At 36.5% G+C, this 22,732-nt stretch overlaps 1 protein-coding gene across 2 annotated transcripts; it reads left to right on the forward strand.

The window, feature by feature from the left end:
- Positions 1 to 4,061: 4,061 nt before the first annotated feature.
- tecpr1a (tectonin beta-propeller repeat containing 1a) lies at positions 4,062 to 22,474 on the forward strand. 2 transcript variants are annotated; one of them, XM_048171648.1, is made up of 25 exons: positions 4,062 to 4,219; positions 5,147 to 5,382; positions 6,912 to 7,094; positions 7,838 to 7,960; positions 8,066 to 8,188; positions 8,386 to 8,560; positions 8,681 to 8,781; positions 10,306 to 10,407; positions 11,184 to 11,332; positions 12,104 to 12,654; positions 12,744 to 12,889; positions 13,179 to 13,334; positions 14,419 to 14,568; positions 14,670 to 14,827; positions 16,497 to 16,624; positions 16,708 to 16,810; positions 16,890 to 16,986; positions 17,105 to 17,184; positions 17,327 to 17,383; positions 19,744 to 19,918; positions 20,089 to 20,224; positions 20,406 to 20,498; positions 21,847 to 21,953; positions 22,048 to 22,167; positions 22,253 to 22,474. In XM_048171648.1, exons 2-25 carry the CDS (start codon positions 5,158 to 5,160, stop codon positions 22,409 to 22,411), a joined length of 3,597 nt encoding a protein of 1,198 aa, XP_048027605.1. In that variant the 5' UTR covers positions 4,062 to 4,219; positions 5,147 to 5,157; the 3' UTR covers positions 22,412 to 22,474. The 2 variants fall into 2 exon arrangements, with proteins under 2 accessions (XP_048027605.1, XP_048027606.1); XM_048171649.1 differs by having other exon boundaries at positions 4,098 to 4,219; positions 5,123 to 5,382.
- Positions 22,475 to 22,732: the final 258 nt, after the last annotated feature.

Consider the following 22,732-nt stretch of genomic DNA (forward strand, 5'->3'; position numbering starts at 1 on the left):
TGCATTGCAGCGATCCACTTGATTCTCTTTTCTTTAGCTTTCAGTCTGTAAAATATACCTCAGATTTCTTGTCAAATTTATTTGTACAGTTAATCGCAAAAGTGTTTTGTGTGTTTTTCGCGGCATTCACGCTGAAAACCGTGCGGCGTGCTGCCACTGGCTGACAGTTTTTTTTTTGAGTGAACTAACCTCACAATGCAACGGCCGACTGTGACGTCACGTGCATACGCACCTGGATTTCTGATGCTTGCACGCGCAAAGACGACAACCAATCACATCGCGAGAGAGATCAAACGTTCTAAATTCCTCATTATGACGTCACAAGCAAAAATCCTCTATAAAAGCTGGTGAAACTCACTCGTGCTCAGAGTGAGTTTTACCGGCTTTTTATACGGTGTTATAGGCTACTTTTTACTCTAGTCTTGGTCCTGACTCCTGGGTACCCACTGCTCTGCACATTTTCTCTGTTTCTCTACACACTCGGTTCAGTTCAAGGAGCTGGAAACAGGGTTCAAAAGTTGAGAAAACTTAAAAGTTTAAGGCAACCAGCAGGAGATTTTTGAGTTTTCTCAACTTGTTGTAAATTGAACTTGTTATACAACAAGTTGAGAACTAAAAAAATCTCCAGCTTGTTGCCTTAAACTTTTAAGTTTTCTCAACTTTAATTATTTTCAGTGAACTGTCTTAATGGATACCTCCGTTCACCACAGTGCCCGATGAAGCACCCATTCTGAAGGGACAAGCTGCTTTATATCTCCACGTACAGCAGTGAAGACCAATAGAAGACCAACAAACAGCAGTGAAGACCAATAGAAGATCAACTGCACTGAAGAAGACCAACAAACAGCACTGAAGGCCAACAAACAGCAGTGAAGACCAAGAAGAGTTTGCTCAGAGGGTGATGGAGGGTCTCTGTGATCTGCTTTCTCACGGATAGCTGTTTTGGATGGTGCTGGGTGGTGGTGGGAGGTGTCTCATCCACACCATATCTATGGGAATGACCCACGGCGTCAGGTGGTGTGGCACCCTCACTCCCTCAGCGCCTTTGACCAGGTGAAGCACTCTTACTCTTACAGTGAAACCCTGCTTTATTTCTCTCACAGCAGTGAAGATCAGTAGTGAAAGCTTCGCTAGGTGGGTGTCAGATGGGGTTCACTTCAGCTTCTCATGGGTTGTCGACACAAGTCCGGGAGGGAGGCATGTCAAGCACCTCCCTGGCTGTGGTGATTTGGACGCAGACCCAGGTGATGCTCACTGGGGAATCAAATGAATGTAGTCCAGCTCAATCTCTGTGGACATATGCGAGCACGAGCAGTGGGAACTTGAGGGCAGGAGTGAATGAATATAGTTTGGTGCTCTGTGTGTGTGTGTGTGTGTGTGTGTGTGTGTGTGTGTGTGTGTGTGTGTGTGTGTGTGTGTGTGTGTGTGGGGCATGTGACATCAGGCATGTTTAAATTTTTATGAACATTTTGGGAGAGCTAGAGATGCACCGATTGATCGGCCAGGGATCGGAATCGGACGATTTTCCTCATGATCGGCCCGGATCGGTGATCGGACGATCAGTCTCACTTCTTACCGATTCCAAGCTGATCTTTTTTTGTTACCAGCAGCACAGGCAATAACGTCAGCTGCGCGTTCTCGCTATCTTCAGATAAACAGTCAGTTTTGAATCGTTAAATAGCCAAGAAAGTGAACCCATGTTGTGTGTAACAGTATTGGGTCCGTTAAACACCGTTCATAAACTCTTAAAGGGACAGCAGTCCAATATTCCTGCTGCTGTCTGTCATGTTAATCAAAGAACAAAAGACAAAGCAAATCAATTTCAGCTCTTGTCTTGACTGAATACGTTTTATAACTTTAATGGTAAGAATTGATCTGTAGTAATATTTACAAAAAAGACTACAGAAATTAAGGTATCCAATGTAAAATAACACTGAATGTGTCATTTTACATTTGATTACTTTAATTTCTGTAGTATTTCTTACCTGAATAGAAACCCAATTAACCAAAAAACGTAGTTTCATAGCTCTCTTTATTCTATTGCATTTATTTGAGCTGTTTATATTTTATTACTGACTTTTACTTTTTTTTTTTAATGAAAATAAAACTTTGCATTGAAGAAAAGTAGATTTTTGTTTGTATATGTTGTCAATTATAGTTCTTAGAAAGAAAATCGGAATCGGCAAAAATCGGTATCGGCCGATCTCACTAACAAAAAATCGGAATCGGCCAAGAAAATTGCAATCGGTGCATCTCTAGGGATAGCTATATAAAAGTATAAAAAAATGCTGGATGGAAACACCAAGATTGGATCGATCGTTTTATCCAATAAGAAACCATGATGGAAACACATTTACCGAATAAATTCCTCGATGCGCATTTAAAAAAGGTCTGAATTTGCATGATAGAATGCAGAAAAATAGCAACAACAGCAATAATAATAATAATAATAAAAACAATAACAGTCACAACAAAAAGAGAATAACTATTGTAAAGAATAAAAAAAATGGTGGTGTTGAATGTTGGTGAAATGGTAATTCACAAACAGTTGTATAACAGTATAATACTTTAAATGATTTAATCAGTCGAGAGCATACATGTGACAAATTATGTTTTTGTATATATGAGGAATTAATATTAATCTTTTGATAGCTATAAATTCTATGTAAACTGTATAATCCAATATTGGCCTATAAACTGAGTTTAAAAAGAAGCTGAATTTAATAAAAATAATTTAAAAATTTATAAGAAATCCATTGCTTGTTTTTATATCTGTTTAACTTTTCATTTGAATACTTGTTTTCTGACTGGTAAACTGGTAATAGAGACAATATCGAAAGTCAAATGAATTTAGTTTAAAAACTCTGCTCTGAAAGTTTTAAAGAATTTAAGCATATTCAGACTTGCAAGAACTGATGAAAGTGCTTCCATCTAGTGGTGATTACTAGCATGAGGTTTCAGATCTATCTATCTACACACAAATGAAAAAAATATTATCATTTGGAATTAGTAAGATTATTATCAAATAAGATACCATGATCCTTTGATTGTTTTCAGAGGATTATAGAAATTCCTTTTATTATAGAATTATTTTAGGATAACAAATAAAATGTTATATTTGTTACAATTTGAATGAATGTGTAAAGTAAAATGTTTTTTGGTACAGTAATCAGTTAATGTTTTACACAAAGGTTTTGACTTTATGCAGTTCACTTATTCAAGTGGTGTGACAAATACATTTTTCAAAAGAACAAACATTCCACTTAGACTTAAAATTAATACGATGTCACGAAATCTGTGTTCAAAAGTATACAATTGTTTAAAATAGTTTTAGGCTACAAGGCCATGCTTGACATCCCAACTCTTTAATGGGCTAAATGTGATAAATCAACATTGATTGTGATCATGACATGCCAAATGTAGAAAGAAAATGAAAAAACGAGAGCATTTGGGTTAGACATACAAACACGACAAAAAGAAATTGGATGCACAATGTGAAAATGAATCTTTGTAGGTTATGACAAAAACAGTCCTGCATACCTGGTCTTCTATACAGAAACAGGAAAAGTTCTCACAAGCACAGGCTTGTGAGGTTTGTAACAAAGTGTGTTACTGAGCACCAGACACAGACCGACATTTCATTGTCAAATGATGTTTTCCATGGGGAAAGATATGTCAAAAGAGAGTGTGACTCATGAACCTGAAAATCGGGAGTTGATCACAGTAGATGTTACCCTAAAATAAGAAGAGAGGTCCCCAAAATGTTATGTTTCTGATGTCGAGTGTGATGACCAGATTGTAACCAGTGTTGACTACTGTTACAGAATGTGTTTTGTACCACAAACATTCAAGGAAGCTATGAGTTCAAGTGTGTCACAGATGTGGGCTAAGGCCTTGATGAAAGAGGAAATGGACTCCCTTAAGGAAAATGAAACATTTGCCCTAACTACGCTACCAGGAGGTAAACATGCAGTGGGGGTGGTATATACTCTATGAGGGCACCACTGTAACAATCTTTACCCAATACCATGCCATCAGCGTTTAAAATGAGTTATTGGCATCCCCTGCCGGGGCAATAAGCCAGTGCAACACAATTCCACTTCCTGTTTAGGATATCTGTGATGTCTACACATCGAGCAAATCACAGACCGATTTCGCAGAGCTGAATGGTCTCAAAATGACAACATAAGCACAGTGCTTACACCCTGACACAGATAAGGTATGTAACGTTACGCTGCTCATCAGCTGATATACTGTCAGCTACAGTGAGGATGCATGAACTGTCAGGATATGTTTACGTCCCTATTGTAATGTACATGCACCTGTCACTGCAGAAGACAGGCAGGGCAGTCGTTCATTTCAATATGTTCTCTTCTGACTGTATCTTAGTCGTATTCCTGTTTTTTTCGATATAATATGTAGTTGTAAAATCTTCTACTTGTTTATTTTCTTATGAGCTGTCATTGCTAGCTAGCGTGCTAACCGGTATTATCTGCATCAACAAACAAGCGCTCAACAACATGAACTCTCAACATATATCCTATTAAATCAGTTGCTTTAGTAACGTTTTTAACATGTTGAAGTTAACTAACAAATAAAGTACATAAATGCATGAAAAAAATACATGATATCATATTAAATGTTTTATTATTATTTATCATAGTATTTGCCAAATTACTACTTACTTGCTCATTTACAGTACCTTGTGGTGCTATGTTAATATGGTAATTGAATATGGAAATCATTCAGTTACATGGTATTACAATAGCATGGTAATACTATAACGTGGTACCACCACATTAATGATTTGTAAGGGTGGTCTGTCATTTAATTGGAGCTTTATAGAGTTTATTGTGTATTGCTGGGATCTTGGGTTTCATTTATAGCATAGGAAGCAAGAAAATAAGTGTTCAACAGGTCTCCTTCAGTGTATCATCAGTGTTTTGGCAGCTTGAGGATCAGTAATGAGATTCAGCTGACTGTAGATCTGCTGTCAAAGCAGAGAGAAGAGTAGGCAGGAAATTCTGCTTCATTTGAGAGTAATTCACTTTATGTGTCCTTGTTTCCTTCTAAACACTTTTTCTTGCTACAAACTGATGCTGAGGTGTTTGTTTATCTGCAGATCTCTCTCTCTTGTCTATTACAGCAGGGTGCATCATGCCGAGCTCCCTCCTGTGGGCTGTTGATGTGTACGGGAGGGTTTATAGCCTTTCGACAGCTGGACAGCAGTGGGAACATTGTCGCGATGCCCACTTGGAGTTCAAGCGCGTCACAGCTGTGCAGCAGTGCTGCTGGAGCATCGCCTGTGATCACAACATCTACCTGAATGTCCATGCCAGTGATGTGCCCATCCGCTACCAAGAGGAGACATATGAAAACCAGGTGTGCTCAATAGCAATATACAGACTGACATGTGGATCAATGACGCTTATTTTTTTTGTCCTATCTTTATAATAATAAGTAATATTATAATACACATAAAATATTTTTAACTTGAAATAATTTTACAGCTCTGCTTCACTGCTTATTAATATTTGTAAAACTTAAACTTGCCAAATCTATGGAAGAGGATTAGGGCCAAGCAATAATAAAAAAATAAAACCAACTTGAGATTAAAGTTGTTAAATTTCATGAAAAAAGTCAAAATAAAATGTTGAGAATAAACTTGTTAAATTACGAGAAAAAACTCGTTAAATTTCGAGAAAAAGGTCGAGATAAAATGTTGAGAATAAACTTTTTTTCTCATAATTTAACGAATTTGTTCTCATAATCTAACGACTTTTTTCTCGTAATTTAATGACTTTATTCTCAACATTTTATCTCGACTTTTTTCTCGAAATTTAACGAGTTTTTTCTCGTAATTTAACGAGTTTTTTCTTGAAATTTAACAACTTTAATCTCGAGATGGTTTTATTTTTTATTATTGCTTGGCCCTAATCCTCTTCAGAGTCATAAGATTCAACCAACAAGCAGAAAAAAATATATATAAACAGGAAATTATTTTAAAGAAAGGACCCCTGCAGACCCTCACAGCTGTGTCAATGTCAATAATTATCTCCTAAAATATCACACAATTTGACATTTTTAGTTTGTTTAGGTTGTAAAGTGTCATGTGGTGGTCCCTAAAAACATGAACTAATAACTAATTATTATTAGTTATTATTAATTATTATTAATTATTAACTAACTAATGATAGTGTATATATACTACCAGTAAGATTTTTAAAAATGTTTTTTAAAAGAGGCCTCTTATGCTGCATTTATTTGATCAGAAATACAGGAAAAATAGTTATATTGTGAAATAATATTACAAATTAAAATAACTGTTGTCTTTTTAATAAATTTTAAAATGTAATTTGTTCTTGTGATGGTGAAGCTGTACATTGAAAACATTGAAAATAATTCTGCCTAATAATTCTGTAGAATTTTGTAGGATTCTTTGAATAGAAAGCTCAAAAGAACAGCATTTATTTGAAGTAGAAATATTTTTTAACACTTCAAATGTCTTTACTGTCACTTTTGACCAATTTAAGTTGTCTTTACTGAATAAAAGCATATAGTATATAAATATATATTTAATAAAAATAAAATATAATATTTTATATTTTTATAATAAAATATATATATATTTTTTTAAATATTAAGATTTGTTCACTCACATGTATTCAAGGTATATGAAAACTTTTTACTTGATGGATACACCACATGACATTTTTAGACTCATTAAGTCGAAATGTTTTTTTAATAAAAGTTTTTCAAAACCGAATAAAACCATGAATGAATACAAAGAGTATATTCCTAAGAACTTTGTGTTTTAAACTAGATTTTATTGTATTTTATTATTTTATTTGTCATTGACCCTAGAGAACTTGGTAGTGAATAAGACTAATGTGTTTCCTGTTCCCTCACAGAGGTGGAACCCTGTCGATGGCTTCTCGGACCGGCTGTTACCCAGTGACCGCTGGCAGTGGAGTGATGTCACAGGGCTGAAGCACCAGCCTCTGGGTGACTTTCAGCTGCCCTCTGACAACTGGGAGTGGGAGGCGGACTGGTACGTGGATGAAAACTTTGGAGGAGAGACCACAGAAAAAGGGGTCAGTATTGATGCCTTTACGGGGTTTTTTGTATTATTAATTTGGTGCTATTGCGTATGTGCAGCAGAGTGAACAAAACTTGTTACCACTGTCATCCCCCTGCATCCCCCTTGTCGATTTAATTTATGAAGAAAATACATACATAATGTATATATATATATTTTTTTTATTAGCAAAACAGGTGGTATACTTACAAAGACTGTACAAAACACACATAAAGACAAACAAAAAATTACATCAGTTTGGAGTGTTTGGGTAGTCAGTTCTTGAAAAGATTTCCCATTTTTTTCTTTCTTTTCACCCTTTTTCCCACTCCCATTCTTTTTGTGTTTACTTTTTCTGTCTTTCCCTCTACCTCCTTTTCCATTTGCTTCTCCTTTTTCTTTTCTCTTTCAATTTCCCTTTTCCTTCTTCTCTTTTTTCTTCTTTCTTGATGCTTTAAACATTATTGGATAGCCGATATATGAGTTGAGTGCTCTCTCACTGTTAATATAAGGTGGAATTGTAAATTAATCTATTAAAATGAAAAAAATAATAATAACAACATTGTCATCATCATCGTCTACTTCACTTGCTGAACAACTTGCTTTCACGTTAACTCGAATTGCGCCACAGTTCCAATCCAACCGAACTCAGACCACCTCCTACAGGTAGTCTCGGGTTTGATACCGCAATGCCCCCTAAAACCACAAAAAGAGCTCTGACTTGCTTTAAGCCATAACTGATCTTCTGTGTGTTTTCAGGGATGGACATATGCCATTGATTTTCCAGCCACTTACACAAAAGACAAAAAGTGGAACTCTTGTGTGCGTCGCCGCAGATGGATACGATACAGAAGGTACAAGGCACAGGAAACTTGGGTCAAGGTGTGTACCAGTACAAAGGTTTTGACAGCAATATATCTTATCTTCAACGGGTGTCTTTAACGTTGATGAAAAACTTATGTCTGGGAATTTTATATTTGAGAGCAGATCCCCTCGGAGCAGACTGAGTCTCTTCCTGACCCATTTAATGACATCACTTGTGGTGGCTGGGAGATCACTGAGGAGCCCAGAGGGTGTTTGGCTCTGTGGGCGGTCTCTCTGCAGGGAAAGGTCAGAACTCCGCTCATTCCAGGTTTACATACTGTACCATGTCCAACAACACCCCATGCTCCTGTAATTTATTCATTTTTCAGTTCTATACAGAGTGTATGAATTATTGGTTCTTGGAACACAGATAAAAATTTGCATCATGTCCATTTATTTTCAAAAAGGGGACCCAAAAGATATTTTTTTTTATATTCGAGCAGGTGTGGTTCCGGTGTGGCATTAATCACCATAATCCTGAGGGCTCCTATTGGGAGGAGGTGTCCGTACCAGGGGAGGTTGTGCAGATTAGCAGTGGGCCGGGTGACCTGGTGTGGGCTGTCCTGTGGGAGGGTCATCTGCTGGTCAGAGAGGGCATCAGCAGAGATTGTCTCAGGGGTGAGCGTAGTGGTGCAGTACATTCACTTTTTCCAAGTTACCATTTTTTTGACCATGTTTTTGTTGAGTAGATAAAGTATTTCTATCCCCTGTCTATATTTTATAATATTTCAATAAAAGGGTCATCGTGGGTCACAGTGGAGTCGCCAAGCCCTGGAGCGGGAGCTGTACATGTAGCTGTTGGTGTGAATGTAGTGTGGGCTGTCACTAAAGATCATAAAGTAAGTGATGGCTAAGAAATTTAGCAAAATCTTAAATAGTGACAGTGACAGTAAATAGATTTATAATGTTACAAAAATTTCAAGGTCAAATAAATGCCGCTCATTTGAGTTTTCTATTTACCAAAGAATCCTGAAATATCAGCATTGATAATATTAGAAATGTTTCTCAGCATATAGACCCCTTAAAAGCAGACGTAACAATTACGTCACTTGCAGCTGCGCTCGCATAGTGGTTGCAGAAAAATAGCGGTAGCAATTGGAGAAAAATGTGCAAAATCCACAGAATAAGACAATGTTTTGTTGTGCCTCTGGATGTTGGAATCGGAATGCAAAAAATATAGTCTTCATTTTTAAAGAAAACCATCGTTGAAAACGTCCTTTGAAGCTAAACGGAGACGTTTCACAGACTAGACTGATGACACCTGCAAGGATTAGTCTACTATTAAAGCAGGAATTTGATGTAAACAGTAAGTCTACATAATATTCACATATGCAGTTCAGAGGACATACATACATAGCAGTTACAGCATTGAAATAATATTTAAACATATAACATTTCACAAAGATAACTTTTAAAAATAGTCTATACATTTTTTATTTCTTGCATTTGCGTGTTTATTACTCCCAGTTCGGACTTTATTACTCGCAATTGTGAGTTTATTTCACAATTCTGAGGGGAAAAAAGTCAGAATTGCGGGATAAATTGCAATTCAGAAAAGACAGAATAACAAGTATATCTCACAATTCTGTTTTTCTTTGTAAGAAATGTGAGATATAAACTCAGATTTGCGAGAAATAAAAGTCAGAATTGTGAGATATGAACTCGAAATTAACTTTTTTTTATTCTTTTAATTCGTGGCTTAAACAAAAACAAAACAAAACAAAAAACAAAGTTGTAAGTTACGCGTCAAGAGACTTGTACGCTTTTAGCTTCTCCTGAGTAGAATATACACTTGGGGTGTCAATCAGGTAATTATATATCTCTGGCCAATGGATGCTTGGCCATGTCGTTTCGTCATTTAACCACTGACAAGGTGCTATGGCAAACGGATCCGTAAGCTGTATCCCACTCAGTGCTTATCGCTGGGTGATAAGCTGCTGTGATATGCGGACAACATTTAAAAAAAATAACAAATCAAAATATTCTATAATGTTTCTAAATCTTCATAACTCTCTAGTCATACTGGTTATCACTCCCGGGTTTTCTGCAACCATGATGCGCGCGCATCCCGAATGTTTACAAACATTAAATAGGCCTATTAGAATGCTTTCTGAAGGATCATGTGATGCTAAAGACTGGAGTAATAGCTGCTGAAAAATGAGCGTTGCCATCACAGGAATAAATTACATTTTAAAATAGATTTTAATAGACATTATAATAATTGACAGTTTTACTGTTTTTACTGTATTTTTCCTCAAATAAATGCAGCCTTGGTGAGCAGAAAACTTAATTTTTTGTTTTGTTTATTTATAATTTTTTATTGTTACTTAGCTTTTTTCCTCTCATCTTCTTATTTCTAATAGGTCTGGTTTAGACGGGGTGTGAATTCCCATAATCCTTGTGGCTCTGGTTGGATAGGTATGGTTGGAGAGATGGTCATGATCAACGTGGGTCTCAATGACCAGGTCAGAGACTATGGTTTACCTCATTCATTTCTGCATCTAATGTACTTTTTCCATTGAATAAACATATGGGTGGTTCACCCTTAAAGGTGTTCACCTTTTATTATTTTAATGTTCCTTGAGGTTCACTTATAATGTTAATAAATAAAATAAACACAAATAAAGCAATGTATATGTATTTATGTGTGTGTGTGTGTGGGGGGGTGTTATTTTCAACCCTCATTCTGACTGGCTGAACTGATTCGTTATGATTGGCTAATGTTATTGAATCGGAAACAGTATCAGTACTCGTTATTGTATGTGAGTAAGTGTTTTGAAAACATTATCCATATGAAACTGTCATTTACAGACAAAGCATTATGAAGCCATTTATTTGGCTTGTGATGCAGCTGCTGTCAGATTCAATACAGTTAGCTGCTTCATCTTTCAACAAAAGTTTCTTTGCGAAATCTCCATTAGACTGTGTCTTGTTTACAGAAATATTCCAAACAAACATATAATACTCTGATGCGATCCAGTGTCTATGTACAATTAAGCATAAACATCTTAGCCAAAACTTTCATATGGATCAATATATTAATTTGAATAAATACATTATATGAAATGTAAAATAAACCTTTTTTTTCCTGAAGGAAACATCACACACAAATGTACAGATATTATGCCATATTCATGTATTCACCTGAGTATGTGTTTCTAGTGAGAATTATGAGTGCTGAAACCATTTCTCAGAAGAAACCAAATCTCTGAAGGTCATGTGATGTGGCTTCTGTGCTCAGGTGTGGGGTATTGGTTTTGAAGACCGGGCGGTGTATTTCCGTCAGGGTGTGACTGTCAGCGAGCTGAGTGGGAAAGCCTGGAAGGTTGTGTCTGTACCCAGAGATAGTGACCGTTCCCACTCTAGCGCCAGTGCGAGCAGCCTTCAGAGGTTAGTTTGCTTTAGTCTGTAGCCTGTGTCGAATAGATATGTGTATAATGTGCAAAATGTGTTCACCACCAGGTGGTGTAAATCATTCAAGAAGGATGATTTGCAGTTAGTACACTTTGCAGTTTGCTTTCTTTTAAGACAGTAGTGCGCAGTAAAGCACTCAACAGCCTTCATCTCTGAAAACAACAATAAAAAGATGAATTTCTCGAGAAAGATGTTTCTTTTTGGTCTTTTTTGAAACAAAAGTCGACTTCAGCAATGCAACTGTAGTCAATAAATCAGTAACTGAAAAAGAATGTATTAAGTAGCATAATTATTGTCATACAGTATGTGGCAGAAATAATATTTTTCACTAAATGTTATGTATTCTTTTTTAAAAACAATGTATTGTCATGTGACAGAACATTTATATTTTTCATTAAATATATGTATTCTTTTTTAAATAGCAATGTATTGTCATATGTGACAGAAATAATATTTATATTTTTCATTACATGTTAGATATTCTTTTCTTTTAATAGAAATGGATTGTCTTGTGATTCAAAAAAGTATTTAATTTTTCATTAAATTATAGGTATTTTTTACAGTGTTACAATGACAATTTTCCCATTGAGTTCTTATTAGATGGGCTAAAAAGATTTATCTTTGATTGATTGATTTATGACTATTTTCGATCAATCAAATGATACAAATTATCAATTATATAAACATGTCTTAGTGATTCCAAACTTATGGTACTGTACATATTAACATTCTGATTCTCCCTCACAGTGCTGGTTGTTTCTTTGGTGGTGAGGTGCGTTTGGAGTCCCAGGCATCAGTGTTGAGTGATGTGGACCCTGATACTGAAAGAGCTGTGGGTGGACTTGTCCCAACTCCTGAAATGGGAGACAGCCCTAAACCACGCATCCCCAAAGTAACCAGTGACAGCTTCATCTCTGAGCTCGTGTCTGACCGCGAAGGCCAAATCAGTCGTCGTGATGTCCCCCCAGCTGGCCCATCTATTCCAGAGGAGGATCACGCAGAAAAAGAGGTAGAGGACAGGGCTTCTCCAGCCCAGGTTCTGTCTCCTAGCCAATCAGGTGGGCTGAACCCTCAATGGAGCAATGTGGACCTGGAGGAAGCCCAGACGCACCTCACATCCGGACCTGGAGTAGATGCAGCTGAAACCTGCAGCCTGTCCTCTGTAGCAACCTATAACTTGGCCCTAGAGGAGCCTTATGGGCCAGATGAGCATCCAAAATGGGCCTGGGTCAGTGGCGGGGGATGTTTCGTTGACTGTCACTTACAGCTCAACTGGTTCAACTCATCTACATCCACAGGTCAGCTGGGTCATTTGTGTATAATCTGTGTAATTGAATTTGATGATTCACTTTGTCCCTGACCGTGTCAAATGCGATTGTCTCCTCAGCCCTGAACTCCTCCATGCAGGCCATGTCTCTCTCCATCACACCTGCTCAAACGGCAGCATGGCGTAAACAGATATTTGAGCAGCTCAGCGAACGATCCAAGAGAGAAATGGAGAATTTCATGCATTATGAGCAGGCCATTGAACAGGTAGTGCTCACACACCAAACAGTTCACCTCGTCTGATCTTTTCATCAATACTAACCAGTTTTGTCATTCATCTTTTCTTTTTTTTTATTATTATTATATCCAGACCATCATTGGTATAGCAACCGTAAGTGTCCGTACAAGTGCTCAGAGAGTTAGTTGGAATAGTAAAAATAGCTGATAGTCAAAGCAGTCAGTTACTGTCACAGTGGCCCTCAGCTTGGTAGAACTGAATAGTTACCCCAAGAAAATGTATCATTTGATAATTCACCCTGATTCCTGTCCTTTCTAGTCTGTGTGGGTGAAGAAAGGCACCATGCAGTGGTGGCGAGACTGGAAGCCTCATAAATGGGTGGATGTTCAATTTGCACTGGAACAGTTCTCAGGAGCAGAGGGCAACAAGGATGGGATTTTGTTTATCTACTACACCTTTAATGATGAGAAGAAGGTAATCTTTACATACAGAAGACCCTTATGGAATAAAAATCCATGTTTATTAATTTTGAGGCCATTTATTGTGATCAGTGTATGTTAAAAGATGTCTTTTAGCACATGCATATATTTAAAATGTACATTTGCTTTTTCTTTTCTGGGAAAAATGTACAAAAAATACTGTTTATAGCTGGAAAGTAGACTAAAGGTACAAGTTACTAAAGGTACAAATACACCACCGTTCAAAAGTTTGGGGTTCACACTTTTATTCAGCAGAGATGTGTTAAAGGGATAGTTCACCCAAAAATGAAAATTCTTTCATCATTTATTCACCCTCAAGTTGTTCCAAACCTGTATGAATTTCTTTCGTCTGGTGAACACAGAAGAAAAAAATACTATGGAAGTCAATGGGGCCCATCAACTGTTTGGTTACTGACATTCTTCAAAATATCTTCTTTTGTGTTCAGCAGAAGAAAGAAATTCATACAGGTTTGGAACAACTTGAGGGAGAGTAAATGATGAAAGAATTTTCATTTTTGGGTGAACTATCACTTAAACTGATCAGTAGATTCTATACCTCAAAGAATCTTTTACTACTGTTTCCACAAAAACATTAAGCAGCACAACTGTTTTCAACATCAATAATAAAAACAACACATATTTCTTAAGCACCAAATCAGCACATTTTTTTATTGTTTTTTGAAGGATCATGTTATTCTGAGGACTGGAGTAATGGCTGCTAAAAATTCAGCTTTTCCATCAAAGGAATAAATTACATTTTAAAATATATTAAAAAAGAAAACAGATATTTTAAGTAGTAATAATATTTTATAATTACAATATTACTGTTTTTACTGTATTTTTGTCAAATTAAAATAATAATTAGTATCAAATAAATGCATCCTTGGTGAGCATAAGAGACTTCACTTCTTTCAAGAACATTAAAAAAATCTTACCAACTTCAAACTTTTGAACAGTAGTGCGTCAACACGAGAAAGAAAGCTGTGCTTGTAAAGTGATTTCATGTAGTCTAGATTGACTCATTTGATCAATTCAACCCCTATTTTGCTTTGATTCTTTTCTGCTCCTCCTTTGTCCAGTATCTCCACGTGTTCATAAACGAAGTGACAATCCTGGTGCCGGTTTTGAATGACTCCAAACACACATTTGCTATCTATACAGCAGAGCGAACCAAACAGAGATGGCCCATCCGCCTGGCTGCAGCCACAGAGCTGGAGATGCATGACTGGGTGAGGAGAGAGCATGAAATATGGGAAATTGATCCCCAACAACTTTCACTGCACTCTGTGATTTCCTTGCTGTTTGACTGACAGTTTGTTCATCCTATCAGCTGGCTCTGCTCAGTGTGTCCTGCTGTGACTCTAGAGGTATTCAGGGCCCTCCCTCGAAACAAGCCATCTGGTCAGTCACCTGTAAAGGTGACATCTTTGTGAGCGAACCAACAAAAGAACTAGAGGCATCTCCCTACCCTACACCATGTGATCAGATGTAAGAATCACTCATTTTTTTTATGTGAACAAGTGTATAATACTGCTGTTATTACCAGCACACCAAGCAAAACATATGAAAAATGTAAAAAAATAAAAATAAAAATAAAAATCTCATACTATCACACATCAGAAATCCACATCATCACCAAAATACACTTAAAGATTGACAAAAGACAAAAAGCCATTAGATAAATGTTTAACATAGATGAAACATAGATTGAAGATGTCAAAAGAGTCCCTCATTGGAGAATTAGCCATACACTATCATTCAAAAGTTCAGGGTCGGTGAAAGAAGCCTCCTAAGCTCACCAGTATTGCATTTACAATTTAAAAAAATGTTGTAAAAAAGAAAAAAAGTATATTAATGTATATCTTAAAAATGTATTACTGTGATGGCAAAGCTGAATTTTTAGCAGTCTTCAGTGTCACACGATCCTGCAGAAATCAATATGCCGATTTGATGCTCAAGAAAAGTTTCTTACTATTATCAAAACATATTTTTTTCAGATATTTTTTTCAGATTTTCTTTGATGAATAGAAAGTTAAAAAGACCTGCATTTATGTGCAGTACAAATCCCTTGTAACAATTTAAAGGCCCTTACTGTCACTTTTGATTCATTTAAAGGGATAGTTCACCCAAAAATGAAAATTCTGTCATCATTTACTCATCCCCATGTCATTCCAAACCTGTAAGTGGTTTGTTTAGTCCAAATTTTCTGAAAAGTCTCGATCACTTTATGTGATGAACAGATTTAATTTAGGCTTTTATTTACATTGGTTCTCGTACGTCAAGCAAGCATGCTTGAGCTTCTGTTTACCACAACTGATGTGTGAGTTGGTTAATGTTTATATGTGAAATCGATATCATAGAAATCGCTCGTGTCGCTTCAGAAAATTTAGACTAAACCGCACACATCCTGATATTGCTGAGTTAGATGCGTTCCTGGGTCAACATATTTTGCTGATCCTGGAACAACATTCTAGTCTGAAAATTTAGCCTTAACCCTATTCCTACCCCTAAACCTAACCCTACCCATAAGTTATCCCAAAAATCAGAGGGAAAAGATAGATGAATAACACTGATGTAGAAGCAACAATTCATGATTTTAAGCCTAAACTTGACATAATCTGTAAACTTGTCCCTCAAATCTGATTGGTTGATTTGAATGTTGTTCCAGGATCAACAAAAATGTTGACCCAGGAACATGTTGAACTCAGCAATATCAGGTTATGCCTAAACCGCTCCATTCATATGGATTAGATTGACGATCTCTTTATGAACTTTTTGGAGCGTCAAAGTTTCAGTTGCGTTTCAGGGACAGAAAGCTCTCAGATTTCATCAAAAAGATCTTCACTTGTGGTCCGAAGATTAATGAAAGTCTTACAGATTTGAAACAAAATGAGGGTGAGTAATTGACAAAATTTTCATTTTTGTGGTGAACTATCCCTTTAATGCACAATTACTAATTAAAAGTATTAATGCTTTTAAAAAAAATCTTACTGACCCCAAACTTTTGAACAAAACTGTATATTCATAAACTTTAAACGTTACTTTTGTCCATTGTCTTGCTGTGTTGCCTTATAGCAATGAATTCATGAATAGGCATTAGGCAAATATGACTGCTCTCAGACAAAAAGAAAATCAAAATCTTTGTTATCGCGGACAGGTTCTGGCGTCAAGTCGGAGGGCATATGCGTATGATTGAGTCCAACAGTCTTGGTGTGGTGTGGGGGATCGGCTATGACCACACCGCCTGGGTCCACACAGGAGGCTATGGAGGAGGCTTCTTTCAGGGTAAATGCATCACTTCTTTTCTAAACAAATTAGTGTTTTTTCATGTTTTTTAGTAACATTATGTGCTTATCTCACACATACAGGATTGGCAAGCAGCACAGATAACATCTACACACAGACTGATGTGAAGAGTGTTTACATATATGAAAACCAGCGCTGGAATCCTGTCACTGGTTACACTAACAGGTTAATATAGAGTATGATGTTTGTGATCCAGAAGTGTTCAGTACGCTCAGCTGCTGTGCATCACTTTTTTCCCCCACAGGGGTCTCCCTACTGACCGTTACATGTGGAGCGATGCCTCAGGTCTGAAGGAGTGCACTAAAAACAACACTAAACCACCCTCTCCCAACTGGACTTGGGTTTGTACTGTTGTCCATTTTCTCCCAATACATAAAGAAGTTGTCATTGAAATTGACAAGGAATGATGTCTGGTTGCTTTATAGCAGCAAATCGCTGAATGTCTTAATACTTTTGCAGGTGTCAGATTGGACTATTGACTATGCTGTGTCAGGAGGGACAGACAGAGAGGGCTGGCAGTATGCAGCTGACTTTCCTGCGTAAGTTATGTTGGCAATCAGCATTGCTAGTCACTCTTCTTACCTGGGCATTAGGTATTAACAGCAGTTTTAGTATTACCTTTAAATGTGAGAGCAAGCTAACTCATTTTTGCTTTTGTGAATGTATTATTCATTGCTCTAGGTCTTACCATGGATATAAAACAATGAAGGACTTTGTTCGCCGCAGACGTTGGGCAAGGTATGTTGCACTGTTTAAGTGAGTGTTTAAAGTTGGCATGAAATGGATGCGATAGCCTTTTCTTCCCTAATGTGATGTATATCCGATTGAAACAGCTTCTCAAACAAGAAAAATGTAGAGTGGAACCATTTTTTGTCCATAGGGAATTAATTGGATTATTGTGATTTGCTATTGATGTGATATATATATATATATATATATATATAGCTGCATGCAGTGATGACGGGCCCAAGCCCCAGCACCACCACCATCCTGCTAGCTTCAGGGCATCTTTGCATGAATGTATGCAATATGCATTTAAAATAGGTAAACATAAAAGGACTATGTCAAAGTTATTTGAATACACCACATTTACTGCAGCAAAAGTTGGTGCTGCTATGACCATGAACCATTTATAATAAATATTGCAATATTCCATTAAAATTTGATTTCATGGTGACTTTAAGATAGTCTGCTCTCTCCAGCTCTGTTTATCAAGGTATCTATTGTCCTTAGTGTTGGGAATCTTTTTTCTTTCTTTTCTTTAAGTATCATTTTTAATGTCTTTCATAGTTTTTTGTTAATTGTGTATATTTTGTTATATACTTTCTTCTCACCATGAAGAAAGCTGACATGGCATTAAAAAAAACAAGAAGTACTGTAAATGAATGATTTTTTTATGACATATGATTCTGCATTTTGCCTGTGCAATACTGAAACTTGGAAGAATTAATTTGCTTAAAGGTGCCATCGAACGTTTTTTTACAAGATGTAATATAAGTCTAAGGTGTCCCCTGAATGTGTCTGTGAAGTTTCAGCTCAAAATACCCCATACATTTTTTTTAATTAATTTTTTTAACTGCCTATTTTGGGGCATCATTAAATATGAGTCTATTTATGCTGTGCGGCCCCTTTAAATGCTGATGCTCCCCGCCCACGGAGCTCGCGCTTGCCTTAAACAGTGCTTAAACAAAGTTTACACAGCTAATATAACCCTCAAATGGATCTTTACAAAGTGTTCGTCATTCATGCGGCATGCATGCGTCGGATTATGTGAGTATTGTATACTGTTATATTGTTTACATTGATTCTGAATGAATTTGAGGCTGTGCTCCGTGGCTAATGGCTAATGCTACACTGTTGGAGAGATTTATAAAGAATGAAGTTGTGTTTATGAATTATACAGACTGCAAGTGTTTAAAAATGAAAATAGCGACGGCTCTTGTCTCCGTGAATACAGTAATAACCGATGGTAACTTTAACCACATTTAACAGTACATTAACAACATGCTAATGAAACATTTATAAAGACAGTTTACAAATATCACTAAAAATATCATGATATCATGGATCATGTCAGTTATTATTGCTCCATCTGCCATTTTTCGCTATTGTTCTTGCTTGCTTACCTAGTCTGATGATTCGGCTGTGCTGCTCCAGACGTTACTGGCTGCCCTTGTGTAATTCCTTTCATAATGTTGGGAACATAGGCTGGCATATGCAAATATTGGGGGCATACACCCCGACTGTTACGTAACAGTCGGTGTTATGTTGAGATTCGCCTGTTCTTCTGAGGTCTTTTAAACAAATGAGATTTATATAAGAAGGAGGAAACAATGGAGTTTGAGACTCACTGTATGTCATTTCCATGTACTGAACTCTTGTTATTTAACTATGCCAAGATCAATTAAATTTTTCATTCAAGGGCACCTTTAATGTTTAGTAATAAGTGGTAAAAAAGAAATAGATTATAAAAACAAAAAAATAGCAAATCAAAACTAGTGTTGTTTTAGAATTTTTCTTTAGTAGCATATATAGAAACATTTATTCTGGTTTTGTGCTTTTCCTCAAAATTACTAAAATATTTTTTTGTAGGGCTGCCCTCGAGTAGTCGTTCGTTTTAAGCGATAGTTGACTAATCGCACGTTTACATGGAGTTTCGGTTCTTTTCTTTCTTTCTTTTTCTTTTTTTGGCGCACTCAAGTTCACAGAGAGACAACAGAAATAGCACCCTGTTTGCTTTCATTATTTTACAAAAGCACGTTTTGTTGTTATTGTGAGTGCACACACATAAGAATAGACTCTTCACAGATTCAAAAGATTTATTACTCTTATCTGTATGACCAAAAATGACGGAGTATTTTAAATGCAAGTGATCGCACCGGCGCCTCCATGCGTTACTGTTACTACATCAGTGGTGACCAAAAATAGTGTTGTTTTAGTATTCCTGTTTAGTAGCCTATAATGAAACATTTATTCGGGGTTGGTGCACTTCCTCGAAATTACTAAAAGATTGTTTTTGTAATCATAAAGGAAAATTTTTTGTAATTGTTAAATTCAGTTCCCATCTCCAATATTCATACGTTCTTCTTTCACTTTAGAAAGTGTAAACTCACAACAACCGGCCCCTGGCAGGAAGTCCCACCTATAGCTTTGAGTGACATAACAATCCTGCCTTGTGGGCCGAAGAGCACTGTGGAACAAGTGCCATTATGGGCCATCAGCAACAAGGGAGACGTCTTGTGTCGTTTGGGTGTCACCTCACTGACCCCTGGAGTAAGAGCCAAGTTCCTCATTTTCTAGACAACCGCTATTTGGTTGCACTTTGTCATTTCCATTCAAATTGTGCACAAATACTCCACAAACTTTACACACATTTAGCATTATCTCCATTAGAGTTTTCCCAGAATTATATAAACCTGACTGATGATGTGGCTTACTTGCAGGGGTCGTCATGGCTACATGTGGGAACAGACCAACCTTTCAAGTCGATTTCCATAGGTGGCGTTCACCAGGTTTGGGCCATCGCTAAGGATGGCTCTGCGTTCTATAGGGGCTCCGTGTCCGCACAGAACCCGGCAGGTGAGGGAATAACCTTCTATCACATAACCTTTGATGGGTATATGTATCACCCCATTAATATGTAGCAAAATACACTTCTCTCATTTTACACTTTAATGCAAGTCATTCCTGTCATGCTGATGTCGCAGCGTTGCCTGCAGTATTTCTGCAGCAGCATTAGAAAGGTTTAATCTGTTTGCAGGAGATTGCTGGTACCACATCCCCTCTCCAACTGGACAAAAGCTTAAACAGGTGTCAGTGGGCAGGACGTCTGTATACACAGTGGATGAAAACGGTACACCAAACACATCACACTAAAAAATGTTAATACTATAGTAGCGACTGGAACTCTTCAAACGTGGGGAAGCACAGATGTCACTGATCAATGTTGAAATGTGTACTCTGAACTTTTTTATATCTTGGTGTCTGCAGAGTTGCTCCTAAAAGCTGCTTTGAGACAGTGAAATTACTTAATGACAATAATTGATCAAGCTTAACTGCAACTATATTTTTATAGTATTTACTTATGGCAAGAGCCAAGATTATGAATGCTAAACTAAATGTGTTATGACTGGCTTCTGTTTCCAAGATATCTGTATCTCCTTATTATAAAAGTATTTTTAATGCATTAATTATGCCTTTTAATGCTCCTTATAATGCATTGTATGGTCTCATGAATAATTTGTAACCACGGTTGTAATACATTATAACACTTATCTATTCATTGTTACACCTTTAGAAAATATAATGAATTAAATCACATGACAGACAACCAATTTCTGATGTAACAAAGAATCTGCAAATATTATAATGTATTTTAACTTTGGTTACAATTATGTAAGGATATAATACTATATATACATATATAATAGATAATACAACATGAATATCTTTATTATGCATTATACATAAAGGCTTTATATATATATATATATATATATATATATATATATATATATATATATATATATATATATATTAGGGTCAGTAAAATTTTTCCTCTTAAATAAATTAATACTTTTATGCAGCAAGGAAGCATTAAATTGACCAAAAGTGACAGCGAAGACATTTATAATGTTACAAAAGAATACTATTTCAAATAAATACTGTTCATTTGGACATTCTATTCATCAAAGAATCTTGAAAATAAATGTATCATGGTTTCCATGAAAAACAGCTTTGCCATCAGAAGAATAAATTACATTTGAAAATGTATACTACAATAGAATAGAAATTTTAATTAATAATAACAGTATTACTGTATTCTTGAAAAAAAATTGATGTAGCCTTGGTGAGCACTTTTCAAAAATATTAAAAATTTACTGACCCCAGACTTTTGAATGATAATATAATATAATATAATATAATGCTAAAAATAAACATAATATATATATATATATATATATATATATATATATATATATATATATATATATATATATATTAAAATTTATAATATAATTTATTTGCACATAGATAATCATCATTGCCTTTTTTTTTTTTTTAAATGTAGAAGAATCTATGCTTACTGTGCAGTCTAAAGCAATCGGCAGTGATATACATGATGCTTTATTTAAAACTGTCAAATAAGAACAATAACTGTTATGGTAATTAATATTATTTGTATGGTTTTGTATGAGCAGGTAACCTGTGGTACAGACATGGTGTGACGCCCAGTTACCCTCAGGGCTCATCATGGGAGCACATCTCCAATAACGTGCGCAAAGTGTCTGTTGGACCTCTGGACCAGGTATAGACCATTTCCTTGTATCTAGTTGTTGCAGCTAAACTACCGTAGGTTTGCTGCTCTGCTAAATGCCAGATGTGTGTGTGTTTTTCCGAAGGTGTGGATCATTGCAGATAAGGTGCAGGGCAGTCACAGTTTGAGCTGTGGCACTGTGTGTCGCCGGCTGGGGGTGCTGCCGATGGAACCAAAAGGACACTCGTGGGACTATGGCATTGGGGTGAGCACTGCTGATATCATCTTCATGTTCATTAGTAGTACTGCGCATAACGGATAGAAAATAAGAAATCATCTGTTTCTCTCAGGGCGGATGGGATCACATAACAGTTAGAGGAAATTCAATGGAGGCACCTCGTATCATGATGCCGACCCTGACTGACAACGGAAGCAACCAAACGGCAACACGCAGTCCACTGCGAACCAGTAACCAGCCAGAGATGAACGGAAACCCAGTGGGCTGTTAGTCAAACAGCTGAGCTCGTCATGCTAACCGTCTCTACTGTAGCCATAAATTGTTTTCTTCTCTACTGTAGCGCTTCTCTTGTACAGAGCAGAGTGAATCATTTCCACTCAAAAAAAAAAAAAAATCATTCGTCTCAAGTTCCCACACATGGAGACGACTGTGTTTTTGCTTGTAGTTTAGCTGAATTCACATTCTCCAGTTAGCTTGAAAGAATTTTTCTTGTTTTGAGGGCTCTCATGGATAATGAGGCCACTTCCAGTAATGCCCTCTCCTTTTTAAAACTCCCATCATTCGTCATTATGTTTTTTACAAGGTACTGTTG

This window comes from Megalobrama amblycephala, linkage group LG20 (assembly GCF_018812025.1).
Source record: "Megalobrama amblycephala isolate DHTTF-2021 linkage group LG20, ASM1881202v1, whole genome shotgun sequence".
In the NCBI taxonomy this organism is placed as follows: domain Eukaryota; kingdom Metazoa; phylum Chordata; class Actinopteri; order Cypriniformes; family Xenocyprididae; genus Megalobrama; species Megalobrama amblycephala.